This window comes from Diorhabda sublineata, chromosome 11 (assembly GCF_026230105.1).
Source record: "Diorhabda sublineata isolate icDioSubl1.1 chromosome 11, icDioSubl1.1, whole genome shotgun sequence".
Taxonomy (NCBI): Eukaryota; Metazoa; Arthropoda; class Insecta; order Coleoptera; family Chrysomelidae; genus Diorhabda; species Diorhabda sublineata.
In genome coordinates, this window is record NC_079484.1 from 7,101,917 (window position 1) to 7,123,426 (window position 21,510).

General features: G+C 29.7%; 3 protein-coding genes across 8 annotated transcripts in view; 1 reads left to right on the forward strand and 2 right to left on the reverse strand.

The window, feature by feature from the left end:
• LOC130450516 ((Lyso)-N-acylphosphatidylethanolamine lipase-like) overlaps window positions 1-9,283 on the forward strand; it is a 12,757-nt gene extending 3,474 nt beyond the window's left edge. For 4 of the 5 annotated variants that reach the window (XM_056788960.1, XM_056788963.1, XM_056788961.1 and 1 more), the window contains 5 exons: window positions 1,784-1,990; window positions 3,332-3,658; window positions 5,713-5,827; window positions 7,802-7,988; window positions 8,082-9,283. In XM_056788960.1, coding sequence (XP_056644938.1) covers window positions 1,784-1,990; window positions 3,332-3,658; window positions 5,713-5,827; window positions 7,802-7,988; window positions 8,082-8,315 — 1,070 coding nt within the window. In that variant the 3' untranslated portion in view covers window positions 8,316-9,283. Of the gene's footprint in view, window positions 1-1,358; window positions 1,609-1,783; window positions 1,991-3,331; window positions 3,659-5,712; window positions 5,828-7,801; window positions 7,989-8,081 lie in introns of those variants that run through there. The other variant, XM_056788964.1, reaches the window with a different exon arrangement.
• An 874-nt stretch (window positions 9,284-10,157) lies between these two features.
• On the reverse strand, window positions 10,158-17,615 carry LOC130450518 ((Lyso)-N-acylphosphatidylethanolamine lipase-like). 2 transcript variants are annotated; one of them, XM_056788965.1, is made up of 7 exons: window positions 17,183-17,615; window positions 17,037-17,116; window positions 16,406-16,612; window positions 14,862-15,182; window positions 13,496-13,610; window positions 13,191-13,377; window positions 10,158-12,361 (listed from the first exon to the last, which is right to left on the reverse strand). In XM_056788965.1, the coding sequence occupies exons 1-7, from the start codon at window positions 17,272-17,274 to the stop codon at window positions 12,209-12,211; spliced, it is 1,155 nt and encodes a 384-aa protein (XP_056644943.1). In that variant the 5' UTR covers window positions 17,275-17,615; the 3' UTR covers window positions 10,158-12,208. The 2 variants fall into 2 exon arrangements, with proteins under 2 accessions (XP_056644943.1, XP_056644944.1); XM_056788966.1 differs by having other exon boundaries at window positions 17,366-17,577.
• A 125-nt stretch (window positions 17,616-17,740) lies between these two features.
• On the reverse strand, window positions 17,741-20,082 carry LOC130450522 (ragulator complex protein LAMTOR2 homolog). Its single transcript, XM_056788973.1, has 2 exons — window positions 19,926-20,082; window positions 17,741-19,844 (listed from the first exon to the last, which is right to left on the reverse strand). Exons 1-2 carry the CDS (start codon window positions 19,991-19,993, stop codon window positions 19,520-19,522), a joined length of 393 nt encoding a protein of 130 aa, XP_056644951.1. The 5' UTR covers window positions 19,994-20,082; the 3' UTR covers window positions 17,741-19,519.
• Between the last annotated feature and the right edge of the window lie 1,428 nt (window positions 20,083-21,510).

A 21,510-nucleotide genomic window follows, 5' to 3' on the forward strand; every position in this document is an offset into this window, starting at 1 on the left:
CGAGGCTCGTTGATGGTCCACATGATTAGTCCATTGAAATGTTTTAGAGGACGTAATTTTATTTTTGGAACATGTGTGGGGGGTCAATAGAACCTAAACTCAAGTTTGTGGGATCGTCACCCTTGTCTCCTGGCTGCCATCTTGGAAAAAGGGGTGCAAATACCTTATTCGTGATATCTCTGAAACTATGCATCGTACAAAAAATTCGTGAAGACATAATTTGTTGCAAATTGCTTTGCCAACAAATATGTCGTATATAAGCTTTTGCCCTAAATTTAGAATTAAAGAAGTTATAAGCAAAAAAAGTGAGAAAATTTTTATAAAAATTTTCTTTTTTGCTTATACACACGAAACAAGTATTGAAAGGCAGAAGCAGATGTTAGAGGCAGGCTAAACAACTGTACTGTTTTATTGTTCCATGCAGATTTCATAAATATCCATATTTTTCTACAGAATCAGTTTTTTTTAGCACTTACATTGCAAAACGAAAAAGAATTCCATTTGTAACGACGTCGTGTGGAGAAGAGTCAAATTTTTCTAAATACTTCTTCGAAGAATTTAAATACTGATATTTTACCTCTTTTAAAAATTGCCGATGTAGTATCGCCCAGTTATTGCATGCAAAAATAGAATATGAGCTTGACATTTCGGATATACAATCAGACTTTGTGATGAATATATTGTTGATTATACATGAGCATTCCCAGGCTTCAAAAAGTAAATAATTTTATGATTTGAAATTCGTGTAGTCAGTAATATCAACAAACATCTTCGCCTACAACGACAGTTGTATTTGAACTTTTCCATTGTTCTATTGCTGTTTCAATTATAAGGACAACAGCATCATTATCAGCTTTTTTATTGAAACACCACTAGCAGTAAATTCTTCACATAACATTGAAATGAAGCGAGACTTATTGTATTCGCAAGAAATTGTTGTTGGTTTGTTGGAACTTTCGTAAATCGATCAAAAACGATATCAACAGATGAAGATGTTTTTGTAGTCTGACGACGTTGTTCTGCAGCTTTAATATTTTTCTTATGATTAATATAACCATCAAATACAATTGTTTTTCGTGCAAGTAACACAAACCAATAGTTTCATTATCATTTATTAAAATAAACCTTAATTTTGTACTTTTGACCGAATTTTGGTTAGGTTAGGTTGTAAGTTATGACTTATTTTGTCTATTTTGACTGGATAATAAACTAAATGTCAGCCACATCAGCTGATTGATTGGAGTACTTTATTAGAACGAATCGTTTTATTTTCTAGAGCAAATCAAATATTTTTGTTGGATCCGAAAATATTTCTGCATGTTTTTTGTTCTTTAAGCCAATAAGTTGGTACACACTGCTGTATTGATTAAATATTATATATAATGGGGGACTACGTTCTTCATTGGAAGGTCATAATGTTTTTAAATAATTTATTTCAAATATACATTAAAAATATTCACAATTTTCCAAACTGGGCTTTCAGAGATTCTCGTTATTAACTTGAAATAGACACTTTTAACTATCATTTTTGCCTCAACGTGCACTGTTTGGTACACATTTTAAAAAGCACTTTCGAATACTACATGCTGATGATCCTATTAGGATTAGGTATAAAAATAAGAGTAGAGTCAATTCTTTTTCATCTCATTTATTAATCGAAACATATTTTGTGAAGTATTTTTTTTTAAATTTTGTATATATTTTTGTCATTTGGGATTTAATCGAAAATAATGTTTAAAAAATTAATGTTAGAACTTATTAACATTATTAGGTATTATTTTAGTACTTAAAACAGCTTATCGCACTTGGTTTGTACCTATTGGAAGCACTGTTGGCAAAGATGACAAAATATGGACGATAGCCTTAAATGAAGAATCTCATAATACACCGCTGGTTATGCTACATGGATTTGCAGCTGGTTTATGTTTTTGGATACTCAATTTCGATGAACTGTCTAAAAACAGACCTGTGTATGCTATAGATTTATTAGGTGAGTAATTTTTACAATTTACATAATACAAAATGAAATCATATTGTCTTATGCTCGCTAATACCTATAAAATACATTTTTCGGGTACAGTAAACAAAAATTTAGGTTATATTCTGTAATATGGCAGCGTAAAAAATATCGATATGTCGATACATCGATATTTTTATTTCAGAGGGTTGAGTATTCGAAAATAAAAGAATTATTCGAACGTTAAAAAAATTAATGCTTTTTGTATTTTCGTCAGGTCTATTTATTTTTTAAATAAAAAATTATAAATTATATCTATCTATCTATCTACTAATATAGGATTCATTTTATGCCAACAACTGTAAAGAATTTCAACGTGGCAATGATGTAAAAAATCTGTGCCTGTTTGATTTTGTATTAAGTTGAAAAGGATTAATTTAATGGAATTTTTAGTTTGTAATTAACTTCAACTGGTTTTCCAATTTAATTATCATATTTTAATGAGTTTGTACCGGGTGAATTAATAAGCGGATACTTTGTTACTTCCACGAAACATCAGTTATATCGGAAATGGCTCGAATTTTATTTTTAATTTAGATGTTAAATGTCAAAAATATTTTCCTCTTGAAAAGTTTTTCATAGAAAACTCAGAATCGAACACAAAATCCCTATTTTTTAACAGATACATTCAGAAATATTTAAGTGGGTCTTCTAAGAAAGAGACATTTTAAAGGAAATTATTCGACAAATAATTTAGATAATAAGCGTCTGAGTTTGTTACTAATTCGTAAACTATATCGAGATGACCTCGCGTCAGTTTAAGAACCTCGTGGCTATTAAATTTATTCTCAATACAAATATTTATCCAAATTATTTCCAATTCTTAAAAGATATCGAAAAAAACATAAACTATAATAAAAAAATTATTTATGTGTTTGTTATTTTTTTAAACTACGCCGTAAATCGTGGAAAAATTCAATTTTTTTTATAACAAAATGTCTGGTTGGAAGCTTCGCTAATTACTATTTCGGTAATTATTTAGAATCCAGGCAAAAAATTTTTCACACATTTGAGGTTGTTTCTGAGGGTACAAATAGTAAATTTAAGGTGGGGGAGACATATTATTTCCATTATTTTAGACATTACATGGTACAACTTACAATGAAACCTGATCTAACCTAACCCAGATGGTACTTATTTAGAATTGGTTGTAACAATAAACAAGACTTGGGAATGGGGTTCATAAGTTTTTTCAAAATGAATTTTCAGTGGTATTCATTTCTCGTTTGAAATCAATTAAATTATATAAACAATAATATTTTCCAAACCAATTAAATAGTTTGAAACATATTTTTAAAAGAGATTAATTTCCAGGATTTGGTAGATCGTCGAGACCAAAATTTAATTCCAATTCCCAAGAAGCCGAACAGCAAATGGTAGCGTCTATAGAAGAATGGCGGAAACAAATGCAATTAGAAAGATTCATTCTTTTAGGGCATAGTTTTGGCGGTTATTTAGCTACAAGTTATGCAATTACCTATCCGGATAGAGTGAAACATTTAATACTTGCAGATCCTTGGGGATTTCAAGAACGACCAGCTAAATTGAATGTTCCACTTGCTTGGAAATTATTGGCCGTAGTATTCTATCCACTCACATGGTTCAATCCGTTAGCCGGCATTAGAGCGGCCGGACCGATGGGTATGTGAAAATATTAAATATACTGAGTTTAGAAATAATGTATATGGGACCCAAAATATTTATTTTGTCTCTTTTTATTGCTATGGCACTAGGTATGCTCACTATTTTCAGCTGAACTACTAATCAGATTCCTTTCGGAAAGTTCAGGATGTGAGATGGCTATATAATTATATAATATATATAATTCTCTGGAGTACTGTAGACTTTCGCCCTTCGAGAAACTGTAGAATCTTTACGTTGTATCTTCTGCTAAACCTATCTTCTTCGAATGTCCATTGAGGCAGAAATGCATCAAGAAGATTCCTGTTGATATCCCTATGTGGTTCTTACTTAGGTTGATACATTCAATAGATCTTCTTCTTAATCCTCTATTGCCCTGTAACCGATTGCACAGAAGGGTTCAGCATCTAAGAAGAGTTTTACGCTCTTACTTTACCAATTCAGATATAGTAATCTGTCCTGGAACCAATCGAAGAGTAAACTAATTCTTTTTGCCCAGCTTATTTAACTTGTTGGGGCATTATCAAAACCAGATTTTGGATTTTCTGACATTGAAGCCCGGTGCAGTAAGGACTGCTTGGATAAGCTGAAGGACACACTTTTCATTTGATTACAAAATACTTGGTGTGCTTCCCAAGCTTTCAGAGAGTTTCTGGACCTGACTAATTTTTTTTTTTTCGATATTTCATCCTGAGGTGTTGTATGAAAAAAAAAACAACGTTGTTGCTCGTTTAAGAGCTGCTTACTAGACTATTTTATTTACAAAAATGACAAGGGATCAACTTATTGTCATAAAACAGTACAGTTTACAATACTCTCAACTAAACTATTTCGGCAATTCACACATAGATGGAGCTATTATGACTACCCTTCCAATTATTGATACAACAATAATAACATGAGGCATATCCCAGATTTACATTGTTTACACCACCACTCACAATTACACTGTCTGACGCGCATTTCGATAACCATCGTCTTCAGAGACTAAAGGTAAACAGTAGTAGAAGTAAAAAGTTTACCTGCAGTCCCTGAAGATGATAACTTGGTTATCGAAACGCGCGTCAGACAGTGTAATTGTGAGTGTTGGTGTAAAATAGTGTATTCAATATGATTATCGCCAGAAATTCCAACTTAGTACATCCCAGATTTGATACCGTGTTAGAAAACGGAAAACATATTTAAATGAAAGAAGAATATAGTGAGTATTGTAATAGAAAATACAGTAAATCTTTCAATTCAAAACAAAATTTTAATTAATATATTTTCTTAAAAGTAATTTCCTCGGCTATATATATTGTAATGTACTCATTCCAACAATAAATTTGCAAACACGTTCTTTTTAAGGCGACTACATTTTTGTAAAACTAGCCTTTTTCTATTCTGTGGTAAATATAACATTTCTTTAATTTCTTATATATTTTGATATGTTTATGTTTCTAAATCGTCTTGATTTTAGGTCTCTTCTGTTTTAGAATTAGTTTTTGTTAATAATTTTTGAAAACAGATAAAAATTGACTATTGGTTTTATTAAAATCTCTATAAAAATTTTTTATTTCAAAAATTACCAAAAAAACTAATTCTAAAACAGAAGAGACCTATAATTAAGAACATTTAGAGGCATATAACATTTCTGTTATATTTGAAAATAATGTTTCATCTTCTCTGCCCTATTTTAAGCTTCTATAAAATTGTTACAAATGACTAATAATTTTTTGCTAGTTGCCAATTTTTTTGAAAATGTTATTAGAAAATGTAGTCAGAGAATTGATTTTTATATGGATTGTTAACGATTTAACATATTGTGTATATACACATATAATCCTGAAACTATGATAATGTACCAAAACAACATTTTTTCAAATCAATCACATTTTCCATATCAATTATTATAAATTGCTCGTTTCAAATAAAAAAACATTCTTTTTATTATACGAGGTGTAATGAAAAAATACAGTGGATATTGAAGCGGTTCCAGTAGCAGGCAGACAAGCTAAAACAAGTTCTAAATGAACCAAAGAAGACTCTAATTTTTAATTAAAATGTTATTTTAGGACCATGGTTGGTTAGTAAAGTTCGAAATGATATATCAGCGAAATATAGTGATGCGGTTGACAATACCGACCTTATAACTGAATATATTTACCACTGCAATACTCAAAAACCATCGTAAGTATTAAATATATTATAAAAAACAAATTTATCTACTTTTTCCATAAGCAGTTAAATTAGAGTCGTGGATTGTTCACTTTATCTTCTTCTACAGGTGCCATCTTCATTTTGGAGTTTGACTTTCATCATAACTATTTATTTGGAAAACTGTGGCCCTAAGTAGGATGAAATGACGTTAAACTATTTCTAAGCCAAGATATTCTTCTCCTTTCAACATATCTTTTTCCTACAATTTTCACCTGAATTATGAGATGTAGGTTCTCAATTTTTGGACCTCTCTTGATATGATCAGTTTATTGAAGTTATATTCTTTTTCATTTCATAAAGGATCTCTATGTCCTTCTTCATTCTTCTCAGAACATCTACATTGATTAACATCTTATGGTGAGCCCACATTTAGAAGGCTTCTAGTCTTCGCTTGCAATACTTATGCGTTGAGGGTCCAAGCTTCTACACCATACTTAGCACTTGGGCATCCGTGTTGTCAACTCCAAGTTCACATCACTTTATCAATTATATCAATTAATTTTTTCCAGTGTAGTAATTTTCTTAGATTTAAATTAGTTTTTATAATTTACAGTTATTATGAATGTTTTCCCATGAATAGGAATTTTCTTCTATCATTTAATATATATATACTTTTATTTTCCAAAAAAACATATGAACAGAATTTTTTGATTTTTTTATATTGAAATTAAAAGAAGAAATGAACCGATGAATGTTTTGATTTAATTTGAATAAATAATGTTTATAATAAAGAGAATAATATTCAGAATTTACATTTCTTAAAAACAGAGAATTCTTAATCTCATAAACATCTGTGGGGGTACATAACTCATCTGTGGTTTATATGTATTTTTTATATGTTTAAAATGTAAATTACATGTAAATTTCATTGGTAAACAAAATAAAAATTCTCTTTTTTATGCAGAAATGTTTATCACAACAGTTTTTTATGTAAAGTTTGAAATGAAAACATTTTACTGTGAGATCCACCTTTGTATCATGCAGTTTGTTCTGTATATGCCACTGGGGGCAAATAAAAAAATATCTTTGGTAAAAGTATGTAGAAAGGACTACTGGAAAATAGAACAAATATTTTCACATCAGGATCAAAAGAAAACCATACTTTTTACACTGGTGTCATTCTCCTAAAGAATTTCAGAACAAAGAGGAAGCACTCTGATGTCTTCCCTAGCTGAATCACTCCAAATAGTATACCGGTACATCCAAAAATATCCATCACAACATATTTTTTTATGTAAAGTTTTAAATTAAAACATTTTACTGTGAGATTAAACTTTATAGTATGCAGTTTGTTCTCTACATGCTACTGGGTGCAAATAAAAAATATCTTTGGTAAAAGCATGTGGAAAGGGTCAATGGAAAATAGAACAAATAGGAAGCACCTTCCCAAAGCTGTATCATTCCAAATAGCTCCTTCGATACCGGTAGAACCAAAAATATTTTGATATTGAAAAAATCAAGTTATACTCCCTACAGGACACTGTCAACTATTACTAGAAGAAACCGATGAGTGCAGATTCTGTGGTAAGACTGAAGCTCTCTTCTGTCTTCTTTGGGCCTATTGGTCGCCGTTTTTTCTTGCTTTTTCTAGCATAGACAACACAATCATAAACCAATCACTACAACCCCAGCCTTGCAGAGAAGCAGCTCCTATATCAGGGCTAACTCTAACAAACCTTCCTCTCTATTAAAAATTTTTCTCACCCCAACCAAAAATACCCATAGAATCTCTCTTTATCTCTCTGTGTTTGATCAATAGTGAGTTTTTTGTAGAAATTTCCAATTTATTATGATAAAGATCTTTAGGTAGAAAAGTTAAGTATGATTTATGCAAAAAAGAAAATATTAACAATTTGTATTTCAATGATACTGTCAATTTCTTCATTTAAAACATCTGTTGACTCTTGGAGTATCATGGTAATTCATACATTTTTAATTTTTTAGAGGTGAGGCAGCTTTCCATTCAATGAAGCAAGGCATAGCTTGGGCTAAAAATCCTATGATGCGAAGGTATCACACTTTGAGTAAAACTGTACCTCTAACTGTGATTTACGGAGAAAAGTCGTGGGTGAGGAAAACTCCAACTGAAGATCTGATAAAACAAAGACCTCAGTCTTACGTTAGGACAGAGGTACGTGCATTTTTTCATTATACTTTTGGGTATTTTATTTTATATCATTTCCATTGCTTTCTCTAGTGTAAGATATGAGTTTTTAATTTTTAGATTATCCCAAACGCGGGGCATCACATAAACGCTGATCAACCGACAATTTTTAACCAACTCGTATCAAAAGTGTGCCAACTCTGTGATAATTCTGAAGATATTTATATTGAATCTGAGGATAAAGATAATCCATCGGATCCGGCTTTTGATGTAAACGAATGGAATAAAAAAAACGAATTTTTAATTGAAGAAGATGAATTTAATGGAATGCAAGTTATAAACACAAAATTATAAAATGGGATGATTGTTTTATAGGTAATACAAACTGATAATTTAATGATAAAGAGTAATTTTTCTTCAAATCTATTTAATAAATATTTTTATGCTGTAATAAGTGAATACTGATATTTATCAAATGTATCCAGCAGTATTTGATATAGTTGATTAGCAATGTTTTGAATGAATGTTTTCGTTCAAATTGTTAGGAGAGTTTTTGAAATTTAACTTTGAGAGTTATGCGACAAACCGAAAAGACTTTTTTACACTTTATATTCCTTTCTAGTTTCAAAACTCAAAAGGGCTATAATTATTTAGTTATAAAAAATATCTGATTCTTGCCACCGTCGTTTCTAGTCATTGCATATTCCTTTTATTTACATTTGAGGGGGTATACTGGTTTAGATGCCTAAATTTTTGAAAGCAACGCAAAAAAACCTTTTTGACCTTTTAAGAATATAAAAAAATTTTGAAAAAAAAATCAGAATCACATGCCGATAAAATGGGGGCCACGATGCACCCCGGTTGACATGTTTGTTTCCAGCACTTGTAGTGATCTGGATCAAAAAAATTTGAAAAACTTTTAATATGTAAAGATGTCGCTATCGCTTAGCAATAAAAATTGAATTTTTTTAAAATCCAGAGCAGACACAATAGAGAAATATATAAAAAATATTTCCACCAAATTTTAAAGGAATCGGTCGGGTAGAACTTGAGATATCATGTCAACCACCAGTATCTTCGAAAAGCGAATTTTTGAAAATCCGGTTAAGGACATATTTTAAGCTTTGAAAATATGCAAAAAATCGATTTTTTCAAATACCCCCATAACTGTCTAGGATTTCATTCCATTAATGATGCTCTGTAATATTGGTTACAAGTTTTCAAAAAATGGTAAAGCAATTAATAATAAAATTTCATTTTATATGTAGGAAATTATTTTTTAAGCCAATGTATATCTCTAATAAAATATTTATTTCATTTCATTTGAGTACTTATTTTTAATCTTCTCCTATTTGTACCTAATCCTTATGCTGAAAACTATTTCCACTATTATTTTCAAATTCCTCTTATTTCTGCTTCTCCTTTTTTAATTTGTGACGTTTACATAGGTAGAGTTTGCCACAATTTTCATTATGCATTTTTGCCTTCGCTACCTTATTTTTCTCCTAATTGGGTTTGTGTATTTACTCAATTCGGTTGCTAAAATATCGTTTATTTATATCGAAGGAATTTTTAGATAATTCGAGAATGTCTTAAACCAACCAAAAAGCTTTCTAAGAAATTATCTCTATAAGAACAGTCACAACATGATGTACATAATCTGTACAAAGGAATATCGCTTTATATATATTAACATAATCGAACGGGACTTACTGCATGGTCTATGTAAGTGTTCGTAACAAAAGGGGAGTCTGTGTAAGATGGTTCCACGTGATTTTTCTGGATGATCTTTCCACGTTTTGCTTTTTTCAATCATTCTATTAGTGACTTATTCCAACGTTTCTTTCAAACTTCAATTTCCTGTGTAAAAAATCACATGGTATCTATAGTCAAAAGAAAAGAGAAAACTTTGAAACGTTTTAAATGTGAATTTAAAAGTATTGAATTAATTTTTCCTTTCAACTTCAACATGATAATTTGAACTTTTTTTTAAAAGTAATAGATAAAAAATATTAATATTTATACTTGATAATCATTTTTGCATCAGAAATATAAATTTTTAAATACTGTATACAGATTTTGATATAACCTATTGTATATAATTTGGGATGAATAGCACAAAGGCTAGTACAATTACAATAATGCAACAAATTATGTATGTAGGTACCAGATTGTGCTGGAGCTAAAAGAAAAACATAGTTTTTAGAAAGTTTATTTTATCACAGCCCGTCACTCCAATGTTAACAAAAAATAACAACTATTTTAATAACAAATCAATTATTAATGTTAAGAGTACATTAAATAAACTAACTCTTCCCTTGGATTAGTGTGAGAGACATCCCCATAAACAATTAAAAACATATAAGTAGATATTTAAAAAAAATTGATTCTTTTTCTTTATTATAACTACATTCATTAAATAGAGCACACTGTAATCTAGAAGTTCATATAATCAATATATTACAAAAACCTTTTTTTTTCGAAATATTTCATTGAAAGACCTGACGAAATACTTATATTAATGTATATAATTTTTATACAGAATTTATTATAAATCATTGTCTTGGTTCATTCAGAAATATACTTCTATGCAAATTTTAAAATATAAACTAATAATTATCAAATTATGTGTATGTCGTATATACTCATAACATATTTGAATTTAGCTGCTGATAAATCTGCTTTAACAGATGTTTATGACAAAAAAAACGGAAAGTTGAATTTTTTGGTCGACTACAAACATCCACGATGAATTCGTTTGTTTTTTATTCGAATGTGTCTAATATATTACACTTTCTCTTTTTATATTTGAAATCTCTAACAACTTTATATCACACATCGATCTATTACAAGTGAAAACTAGTTTTAAAAAATCTTAACCAATCTATTATTCAAAATTGTTCCCAAGTTATAATAAACTTGAATTATAAAAATGTTAGTAATATTTTTCATTATAATATTCTTTGTTAATTTTGTTGTAACTTAAAAATAAAATGTTATTTGTATTTGAAACACAAAGCACTTATTTTTATAGAGTTTATTTTACGTTTAGAGCAATGTTTCTCAGAGTCCCATAGAGAAGAAATTTGATTGTAAAGGGGGGCTATAATTTGGCTTGAAGAGACCAACTAGGTATTTGGCGTCGTCAAATAAACGCGGCGGACGGCGGAGTCCGTGGGGAACCCCGGACGTTTTGGAATCTATACACTTCTATAGTGTTTCACAGGATTCAGTTTGAATTAATTTGAAATATGTGTCCAAAAAAAGTTTTGTAAAACCTCGCTGATTAAATAAATTGTATAGTTATAATTGGAAAGAATGTAGTATTTACTATAACTTTGGAAGCATAAGGTTACAGAAAATTTGGACAGGAGGAAAAATATTTTGCTGTGGCAGTGTATTGAATGTGTTTTATAGTGATCTATATGTGAATATAGAAAATTATGTACGTTACATAGGGAGCCTAGGGATTTTAGAAAGGCTAAGATAGGGCATGGGAAACACTGTCAACTATAATCATTATGCTGTGTTAATGTTATTTGTTTTTTTTAACTCTACCTACTGCTAGAGTGAGAATTAAAATGGCAGCCAAAAGAAACCATCTCAAATTCTATTAGTAATCCCATTACTTGTACATCCACTAGTGCATCTAATTTGAATATTTTTAGTGTAACAGTACTTTTGCATACCAGATTCAAAAGGTTAGCACTTTCACCCTTCCTAATGTGCTAATTTCCCCTAAAATTAAAAATAAACCCCAAATCGAAAGAACACTACATGATTTAACCCCTGAAAAATATCAGAAGATATTTGGAAAAGGAAAAAAAAACAAGAGAAAAAATAAAAACAGTTTCGTGAAAAGGTTCACAAATATGCAAAAAAAAAACTTCAAATATTTAGGAGTACATGTGGATTGCAGACTTAGCTGGGTCAACTATTCATGTACCAACTGCTTCCCCCTCAGGGCACTAAATATAGGACAAAAATTTGGGGCTAAAATTCTCATTTGCGGACATTTATCCCATTCATTGTTTACTAATTGGATGAAGATGCACTCCTAAGTGCTGAATAATAATATAAAAATTAATGAACAAAATAAATTATGACAAAGTAGTTAGTACCTCACAAAGAAGTTACGGAGTTACGACAATCAATTTTTCTGTAAATTTTATTATTTAATTACCTAATAAGTTGCGAAATAACGAAATAATCATGTCAAGGTCTCTTAAAATAAAAGATATACGTGACTATTGGCTGTCACTTTCAGGTTTATCCGATTCAGTTCTACTCAACTGAATTGCTAATGTTGGATTTTCCGTATAGGTACAAGCTTCAAGAACAATTTGGTTAAAAGCTTCTGGCTTATCAGCATACACATGATGACCAGCGCCAGTTACTACCTGAAATTAGAAATCACTAAATTAACATAAGAAACATAGTTGATTACCTACTATTATATCAATCGACTAGTACCATATAAAATATGTCTTTATTTGGATCTAGAAAATCCAAAAATCATCCAATATAATTTTTTTAAAAAAATCTTGGATTTCCAAAAAAATTACGGAAATAATAAAAAATAAAACTTATGTTAGTTTCAGGGGTTTGAATGCTTAAACTTCCACTCAAAATTGACCTTTTATCACATACTATCGTTTGTATTTTTTCATCTTACTACTTTGAAGATTCATAACAATTAATATTAATAAAAAAAAAGTTGCTTTTAAAACAATTTATATGTAGATATTTAATATATAAATGTTTTTACGTTACTTTTTCCAAATTTTTTTATGCTTGTGTAGATGTAACAAAAAAATATATGAAAATTTGAACATCCAATTTGATGGTCAATAATCTAAAGTTTAGCTTCAATGGTATATATAATAAAACGATTCTTAAAATAAAAAATGTATTGTTTACTCTAGGTTTACATAGAAATTGAAACTTATACGAATATTTGAGGCGAACAATTGCAACCAATTTGTTCTCAATTTGAGTAAAAATGTTTATGGCAAAATATTATCTAGAGAATGGACAATTTTATTACCTACGCAATTAGTTCAGAAAAAAGTGGATAAGTGGATTGCCCTAAAATCAGTTTAAAAAAATCCCATACTCTTAGAATGGTAGAGGATTCCTCCTCTGACAAATTACAATTAAGTAGTGGTGTAATCAATTGAGATTTTCAATTTTTCACATTGTTTATAATGTATTGAACAAGATACTTACTTGTAATCTAACAACAGATTGTTTTCGTTTGTTTTTAATAATTTCTCCTGCAGAATTATCAATCCAACTTCGAGATCCATATAAAAGAGTTATGGGTATTGATGGATCCAGTTTATCTATTCTATTTACCATTGGATTTTTCGCCCAACCAAAATCTGCCATCATAGCGTGATAAGCGCCTTCACCGCTAAAAAACGACATTAGTTATGAAACAATGTAAAAAATACAATTTTAGTTAATAATTCAGTATTGTTCTTTTTAAATCCATATTATCTGGTGTTAAATTTTCTAAAAATAAAACTTGCCTGGGATATTGACAGTTACATTGGTAAATATAATCCGGAATGAGACTAGCATCTTCAAGTGTAGCAGCATACTTTTTTGATATATCTGGTCTTATTGTGTTTATAAACCAAGGTCCTAAAAATAAATCAACATTTCAATTATATAAAAAAAATATTCCATAAAAATCGAATAAATTTTGTTCAATTAGCAAAGATCATTTATGTCCCTCAAACTATTTTCCAAGTAAAATAATATTACAAATATTTTCTCTAAGATGATACAAAAACTAAAATCTATGAGTTAGTACTACTACCAATGCTGATCTATTGTTGCGAACCAACAGATTGAAGCAGAAAATAACAGCGTGTGAAATTAGAGTACTGAAAAAATAAGGAATGACACAATTAGACATGAATCAAACATAGGGAGTGTGGATAAAAAAAATTATTATATTAAACTAAATTGAAATTAAATGACAGTTGAGGTGGTTTGGACAGATAGTGAGAGTGAAGGAGGACATATGTACAATTTTCTCTAGCAAATTTGAAGAAAAAAAAAACTGTATTAAAGAAAAAATAATGTTTTTAGAAATCCAAGCTTTTAATAAATACACCTATTTTAGAATCTACTCGATTTAAAATGACAGTTAACGTCTAAACTTATCTCCATATTACTAGTGAGTTTCCGAGTACATATATTGAAAAATGTTATTTGTGGTTGAAAAGAATCTCTCTTAGCATTGGCACTGATTGTCTATTTGATGTAGGTAGGAGATACATAGTTTCAAGAACACAGCATAATCTATTACAGTGATGTAAATAACGTAAAGAACCATAAAAAATGACAATGAAAGGAATATTGCATGTGCAGAGCTCACATAGTATTTTTTGAAATGCTTAGTTACTTCTGAATCCTGTAGATTCACAAAAAAGATTTTATAATATTAACATCTGCCATCCAGCTAGTAGAAAACAAAAGCAAATAGAAAATGATGACAAAGTACAAAATAATCATGTACATATGAATCAACACAAATTTGATAAGATAAACAAATCATTTTTAATTCAACAGTATCGTTTTTTATCAAAATATTTATCAAATTAGCCACATACATAAAATACACTTCTAATATATAATATTTCCACAGTAATTAATTCAATTTATTAATTACCTGATTTGAGAAATAGGAAACACAAGAATACTGATTGTCCTAAATCACAGTGAGAATAAAACATATTTAAATAAATCTTCAAACTTTTGAAACACATATATAAATTTACTCAAAATTTGTACTAAAATTGATTGAACAATATTTTAAACCTTTATTATTGGAATACCCAGTATACATAAACAGTCTTTTATTTATTAATAATATTAAATAATTACCTAATGGTCCCGCCACTCTTATTCCTGCTAATGGATTAAATGGTTTCATAATAGTAGCTACAGTTTTAATCCATAGAGGTACTTTTGTATATTCTTTTGGACGTTCCGGAAATCCCCACGGATCAGCAAGAATCAAATTTTTAACTCTACTAGGATAAGAAATGGCATATGAAGTTGCTAGAAATCCTCCCATGCTATGTCCGAGGAGAATAATTTCTTTTAGTTTTAATTCCTTGCGCCATTCTTCTATCGATTTTATCATTTGATTTTCAGCTTCTGTACATGATGTACTAAATTGTGGTCGACTGGAACGTCCAAAACCTAAGAAATAAGTTGGTTTACAATAAAATATATTAATTCCGAGCTAAGCATGACTGAAACTGACTAATAATTGAAATAATATAGAAAGTAAAAGTATTCTATTATAATTTTTTTTAATTTATAATAAATGACAAAAATACAAGAACATCTAAATATAAGTTGGAGATACAGACACAGTTGTAGTCATATTTTCAATATGATTATAGTTGTAACTGATAAAAAGAGAATTTAGTAATGGAATTGTGATGTATAGTTAAAGTAATAGGTTAAATGTTCTTGCATTACTATTTATTGAAGCTCAACTAGTCCAAAAAATTAATTATGATGATATAATCGACGTTTTTGCGAAGACTGAAACCAGGAAAAAGAAAATATCAAAAAGGTTGAGCTTATGGAAAGGGACATAGGGCAGTAGCAAGCCTACATCCATAACTGAGAGTATTACAAAAAGTTTTTTTTATATTAATTTATACAATGGTATGTATATGTATTAGTGCATCTTACTGCACAAAATGAGGGTAAGTTTCTAAATTCATGTGACAAAATTCAGGAGGTGATTGCTCATATGACAATAATTAAGTTTCCATTTTTTTTTCTAAAATTTCAGTAAAGCTAGAAACTTGAAATTCTGTAATTTTCCTGCACCCACAAAGTACTAACAACAGGTATTTTTTCCCTATTCCTGTTACATTATACGGGGGTGAAATTAACAGCTCTTACTTAATTATTATGATTAGAATTAAATTTCACATCTTTATGGTTTTCAAATAAAATAAAGATTTCAACTTATAGTTAATCTTATTTCATAAGACTTCATCTTGAAAAAAAGTTTTGATACGCAATAAAGTAAGGGTTGCTAATTTCACTCCTGTATAATGTTAATCCTTTGCGAGTGCACGAAAATTACAGAAATTCAAGTTTGGAGCATTACTGAAAATTAAGGATAAAAAAATTTCAGTCACCACGTTTTAAGGGTGAGCTTAGGAAAATTTGTTGTAGGAAAGACCCATCTTAATTTCATACAAGCAATCACTTCCTGGATTTTGTCGCATGAATTTAGAAACACCCTATATGAATAGTAATTTATCAATATATTTATTTTAATCAAATTGGTAGAGATATTTAACGAATATTTTTTTGGTTAAATTATGATGCAAATTTGATTGAGATCTTAAAAACGTTTATGAAAAAAAAAATAGATGCACAGAAATATTAATAGTTACCTAATACGTCAAATGCATATACAGGTCTTGTAGCAGCGAATGCATCTAAATTTAGACACCATAATGCCACCCCTGATCCTAATCCATGAATTAGTACCAGTGGAGTCTTTTGAGACTGAGTATTAAGTGAAATTGTCCATATTTTATCAGCAGGTCCTACAACTGGGCCAACATCCACAAAAAAACCTTTATGAGGACTTTTAACAACTAAAATAGCAAAGGAAAATCATTTAGATTTTATAAAAATGAAGTATTAATTGAAGTATACTATATAATGACTTTTATCTGTATCTTTAAGGACTTAACAATGTTTATTTACCTAATAACGATTTCAAATAACAATTTTGAATATCCAAGTTTTGTTTTGAAAAATATGGATAAAATGATTATCTGAATGAAAACATTTTTTTTTCAAAGCTTCTGTACATAATAGAATATAAGCAAAGCTATGATTCATGCCATTGTTATTAAACAATATATTTTATACTATCTACAAATTTTTAACTGTTGGAAATGGGTTGATTTTACCCCAATTTAAATATTAAATTGAAGACACTGAAAATTTGATTCAGGAATTATTACAATCATTTACTTATATAAATTCTAGCATTATTTCAAAGGCCTTACTTACTGCTAAGAATCCGTTTTTCTAGAGACCTCAACATACTTTCTGAGAATTTATTCCATGATAACCAATTAGGGCTAACCCAGCTAAATTATAAATTTTTAATTATAGGTTAGATTTACATAATAGTACATACGTAAGTCAATAGTTACCTTAATACTGTAATGGCAATGCCATAATATACTTTTGATATTACATTTGAAAAAGGACTAAGCATTAAATAAAATAATCTACTAAATCTCATCTTCAACAAGTTTCAATAAAATTTGAATAAAAAATTATAAAAAAAAACATTGAACATATTGTTGAATGTTAAATAATTAGTAAAATTTCACCTATTTTTATCAGAGTTTTCACTTTCAATTTTTTTTCCCAACATCTCAGGTACGTTTTATTTGTTTAGTCGATTTAGATTTCTCTAATTGTACTACAAGATGTTCAATTGATTTGGATAAGTAAATTAATGTAATTTTGATAACTAGTTGAAGATTAGCGCGTGTAAGAATTAGTCATTACGTTTTTGTTCTTTATCATTTATAAGTTGATAAATATAGAAAACATAACCTTTGAACCTTTGCCGTCCAATTATCGCAGATTAGGCAACATCCATTTCATATGATTATGGCTAAAATTCCATTAGTGGGTACTTAAAATAAACTTTTTAACACTCAATTACCAGTAATTACCTGTAGTTCCTACATTAAATTTGTAATCCATTTCCTTGAGGACCCCTTTCTTATGTAATTATTACGCTCGATTTCACTTTGGTGTTCATAATTTTTCTGGGTGATTGTCAGATTTTTTCATTTTTCTGTATAGTAGCTATTGTGGATTCTAAGATATACGTGATTATTATAGTCGGGTAACATGGGGAGAATTGAGAACTAGCGTAATATATTCAACCAATCTGCGCTATTCCATATGCTATCGGAAAATAGTAACAGTATTTGCATATATAATGGTAAATTATACTATAGACATTGTTTGAAATATATAAAGAAATAATGCCTTGAAAAGGTGATTAATGCTAATGATATAGTATTATCATTATTTACTTGTAAATATCGCATCTATTTTCAGGTAGCATATAAAATAGTTTTGAAGAATAGTGTGATTGCATGTTTCTATTACGTTCGATATATTTCGGAGTCTCTATCGTCCCCATGTATCATCATCCTTAGTGCCATAAATATTGTTTTTTTGCGCCCAAGTTAATTGTCCCTTATTTATATATTGAAATAGATCGAAGGAATTTGTTTCGCCGGTCTTCTAGCCGACCAAAATTAGTTTGATATTCAGTCTTATTAGAGTTCAAGACGTTTGAGCATGTAAAGTGAATTATTATTAAAAATAGCTTCGGTTGGACAAATGCATTAGTATGGAATAGATTCGAAAGAACCGCCAAAACACAAAAACAGAAATGTCGTAATGGCAACATATACAAATTGACATGTACTATCAGTTTACAATTGCCAATCAAATTACTGATTTCATAATCTATCAAGAGTTGTAACCCACCATCTCCCTTTACGAGGACTTTTATTTTGTAGAAATAAATTCAAATCATAGTTGTTTGCAATCATCGCAGCAGTTGCACACAACATAATTTCTTTTTTAAGTCTATTGGGCACTGTTTTAAAATGCTCCATGATCATAGTCAAGTTAGTCCAAACGTGTGGAGCCAGTGTTAATTAATTATGTTGTCGTTAGGACTGGTTTCTTTCACATTTCACCATCATCCATTCCAATGGAAAAAGCTAGTTACCTAAAAAAATGGACCATGATAATTTAGAAACAGAATTATTTCAATAAATCACACACTTGTAAATCTACCTTTTATTTGAAAGAATTTCAATAAAACAAAGATCTAGATCATTAGAAAATCTGTCTTTGTACTTGCAAGAGTAGAATTTAGAAAACATTTATCCAAACTTTGATACAGCACTTCGTATTGCTGTGTCCACATTTTTTAGGCAATAGAAACTTTTCTTTTTTGAAATGTGTGGAGAACTATTCAAGTCAAGAAAAGCAATATAATTAATGATTTTGAGGATTCAAAGGCCCACAAAAATGTATTGTATTGTTTCAATTGGGAAAAAAATAATGTTGTGATTTTCTCGACTGCAACAGTGAATAATAAGTTACTACTTATCCCTCAAGGGTAATAGAAAAAATCTTTTTTTTCCACTACTTGCAGAATTTTTGATAATCTCAGTATTTTCTTCAAACGGCAAGGTTGAGGTTTGTTTTCATTGTCTATAATTTTTCCTTCTGTTCTACATCATCTCATCTAATTCACAGATTCATCATTATTCGAATTTCATTAAATATGAGAATAATTATTAGAAACTATCATTTACAGAACAATTAAGCACAATCGATCAATAATTATTTTAATGTATCATTTACAAGTAATGGAATAGATAATCTTACTTTTATTCAATATGTTAAATAAGTGGAGAATAAATGAATTAATTAAAAGCTAAGGTTCAACTTCTATCCTTTCGATATAAGGCAACTTGTTTTAGTGGGTCTTCTAAATATGAAGCCAAAGCCATGGCTTTTTGTTTTAAAATACCAAAACCAACAGATTTTTTTGCATACAAACAGAGTAGTACGCTGGCTACTTGAGTAATTGCTATTCGACCTTCTTGGCATTCCATGAGTACTATTTGGGGATGGTCTTCTCTAAAAACATTTCTTCCATTTCTTTCATAAGCGCTCCAAATGTTGCTAGCTATTGCTGCAGTTACTCTAGCATCTTTATCTCCATAACCACTATAAGCCAATAAGGAGCCTTCTGCGTTTATCATTCTGAAAATAATAATTATTTAAGAAAAAGTACTTCATCAATAACTATGAAGAAAAAACTGTTATAATATTTGGAAAATTTACAAAGTTGTTTGTACTCCTCCCGTATTTGCTTGGGCCAATACTTGAGACAATGCTCTTGGTTTTAACATATCTATTTATTTTTATTTCGTTATGGGTTTAATGATGTACTGGAAATCAAAACAAAATAAACTAGTCTTGATACTTGACATTGGTGATTGATATATGTCAAATATAAACTCATAGATCAATGTATAAACCCACACAGAACCACAGAACAGAATATCTTGTTCCAATTCAGAACTTATCTTTTCTTACTCAGTAGTTCAATGTAGAAAACCATTATTATAGTTGATTGATGTTTTTCTGATCGTTTTGGTTGATGCTACTATATCGATTTGTTTTGAAAAATAACTGGACAAAAGATTTGAATTTGAAATATGCCGCCAAAAGCAGAAAGGAAACTGTCGTTTCCATATACACGTTTGGTACTCTCGATAAACCAAGAGATGGCGCTGAAACGGAAATTAGAGTTAGCTATTTAGGAGATGGTTGATTTGGGGTTATAGTTACTTATTCTTACAGTAATGACGATAAAAATTTTTATATTCTTTTTGAATGTGGCTGAACCAACATTAAGAGACCAAGTCTTATTATGTCGTGGTTGTAAATGTAAATTGTAAATCTACGAAACGCAAACGGTTTTTCTATAATATGTTAATTATAGTTAATTATAGTATATTTTTTTTTAATCATGGATATGGTTTGTTGACGGTTTATGCCATAGATTATATAGGGTGAGTGTGTTTTTGTGCACACCTCGTATTTAAAAGTGTACTAGTAAGGTTAGTGTGTTGCTTTAGGCGAAATAGCCGTGGTAGTAACGGTAAAACAAAGTCAGGTCGGCGACCTTTCCTTTAAGCTCTAAGCTGTCCAAGTTTCTGATCAACTCTGAATCGCGTGTAAGTCGAACTGTATTGAGTTGAGGATTTTTATGGTATGTTTGGACGAATCTGGGCTTTGCAGAGGATAAGAAGCTGTTACGAGTCAAGAGAGCTCTAAGTTTTTGTGAATCTGTCCAAACAGGATGAAATCCTTAGCTGGAGTGCCAGCCTTCTTTGTAAAAATAACAGACTTGGTCTTTAGTATATTAACACGCCCCTACCAATCTTTCCTTTGGGCCCAAATTTTTTTTTGTGGTTTTACACTCCATATAAAGTGTGGATCTAAGGGAAAATTTATTTGAAATAAATAGTGTGAAAAAATGATGTTTGTTATGGGCCCGAGGGTAAGTTAAAGATAACGCTTTCCCCAGTGCTCAGAGCGGTCCTTGGACTGTACATAAAAAATATCATATTTTGCACCTTCCATACGAAATTTTTTGCTTTTTATCCTTTTAACGATGATTTATGTTTTTATGTAAAGGGTACAAAAATCAAGGTAGCACAAATTAAAAAATTAAGCAAATATTATTTGAACTATGATGAAAAAAGAGAAAAAAATATGAAAAGTAAAGTTTTCTGTATTACAATAGAGTACATCATGCGAAAAATCGAATGGACCAAAGGACCCAGGACCCAGACGATCCAACCAAACCATATAACATATTTAAATACGGTCCCTTGGGCCGAGGAGAAGATTTGAAATA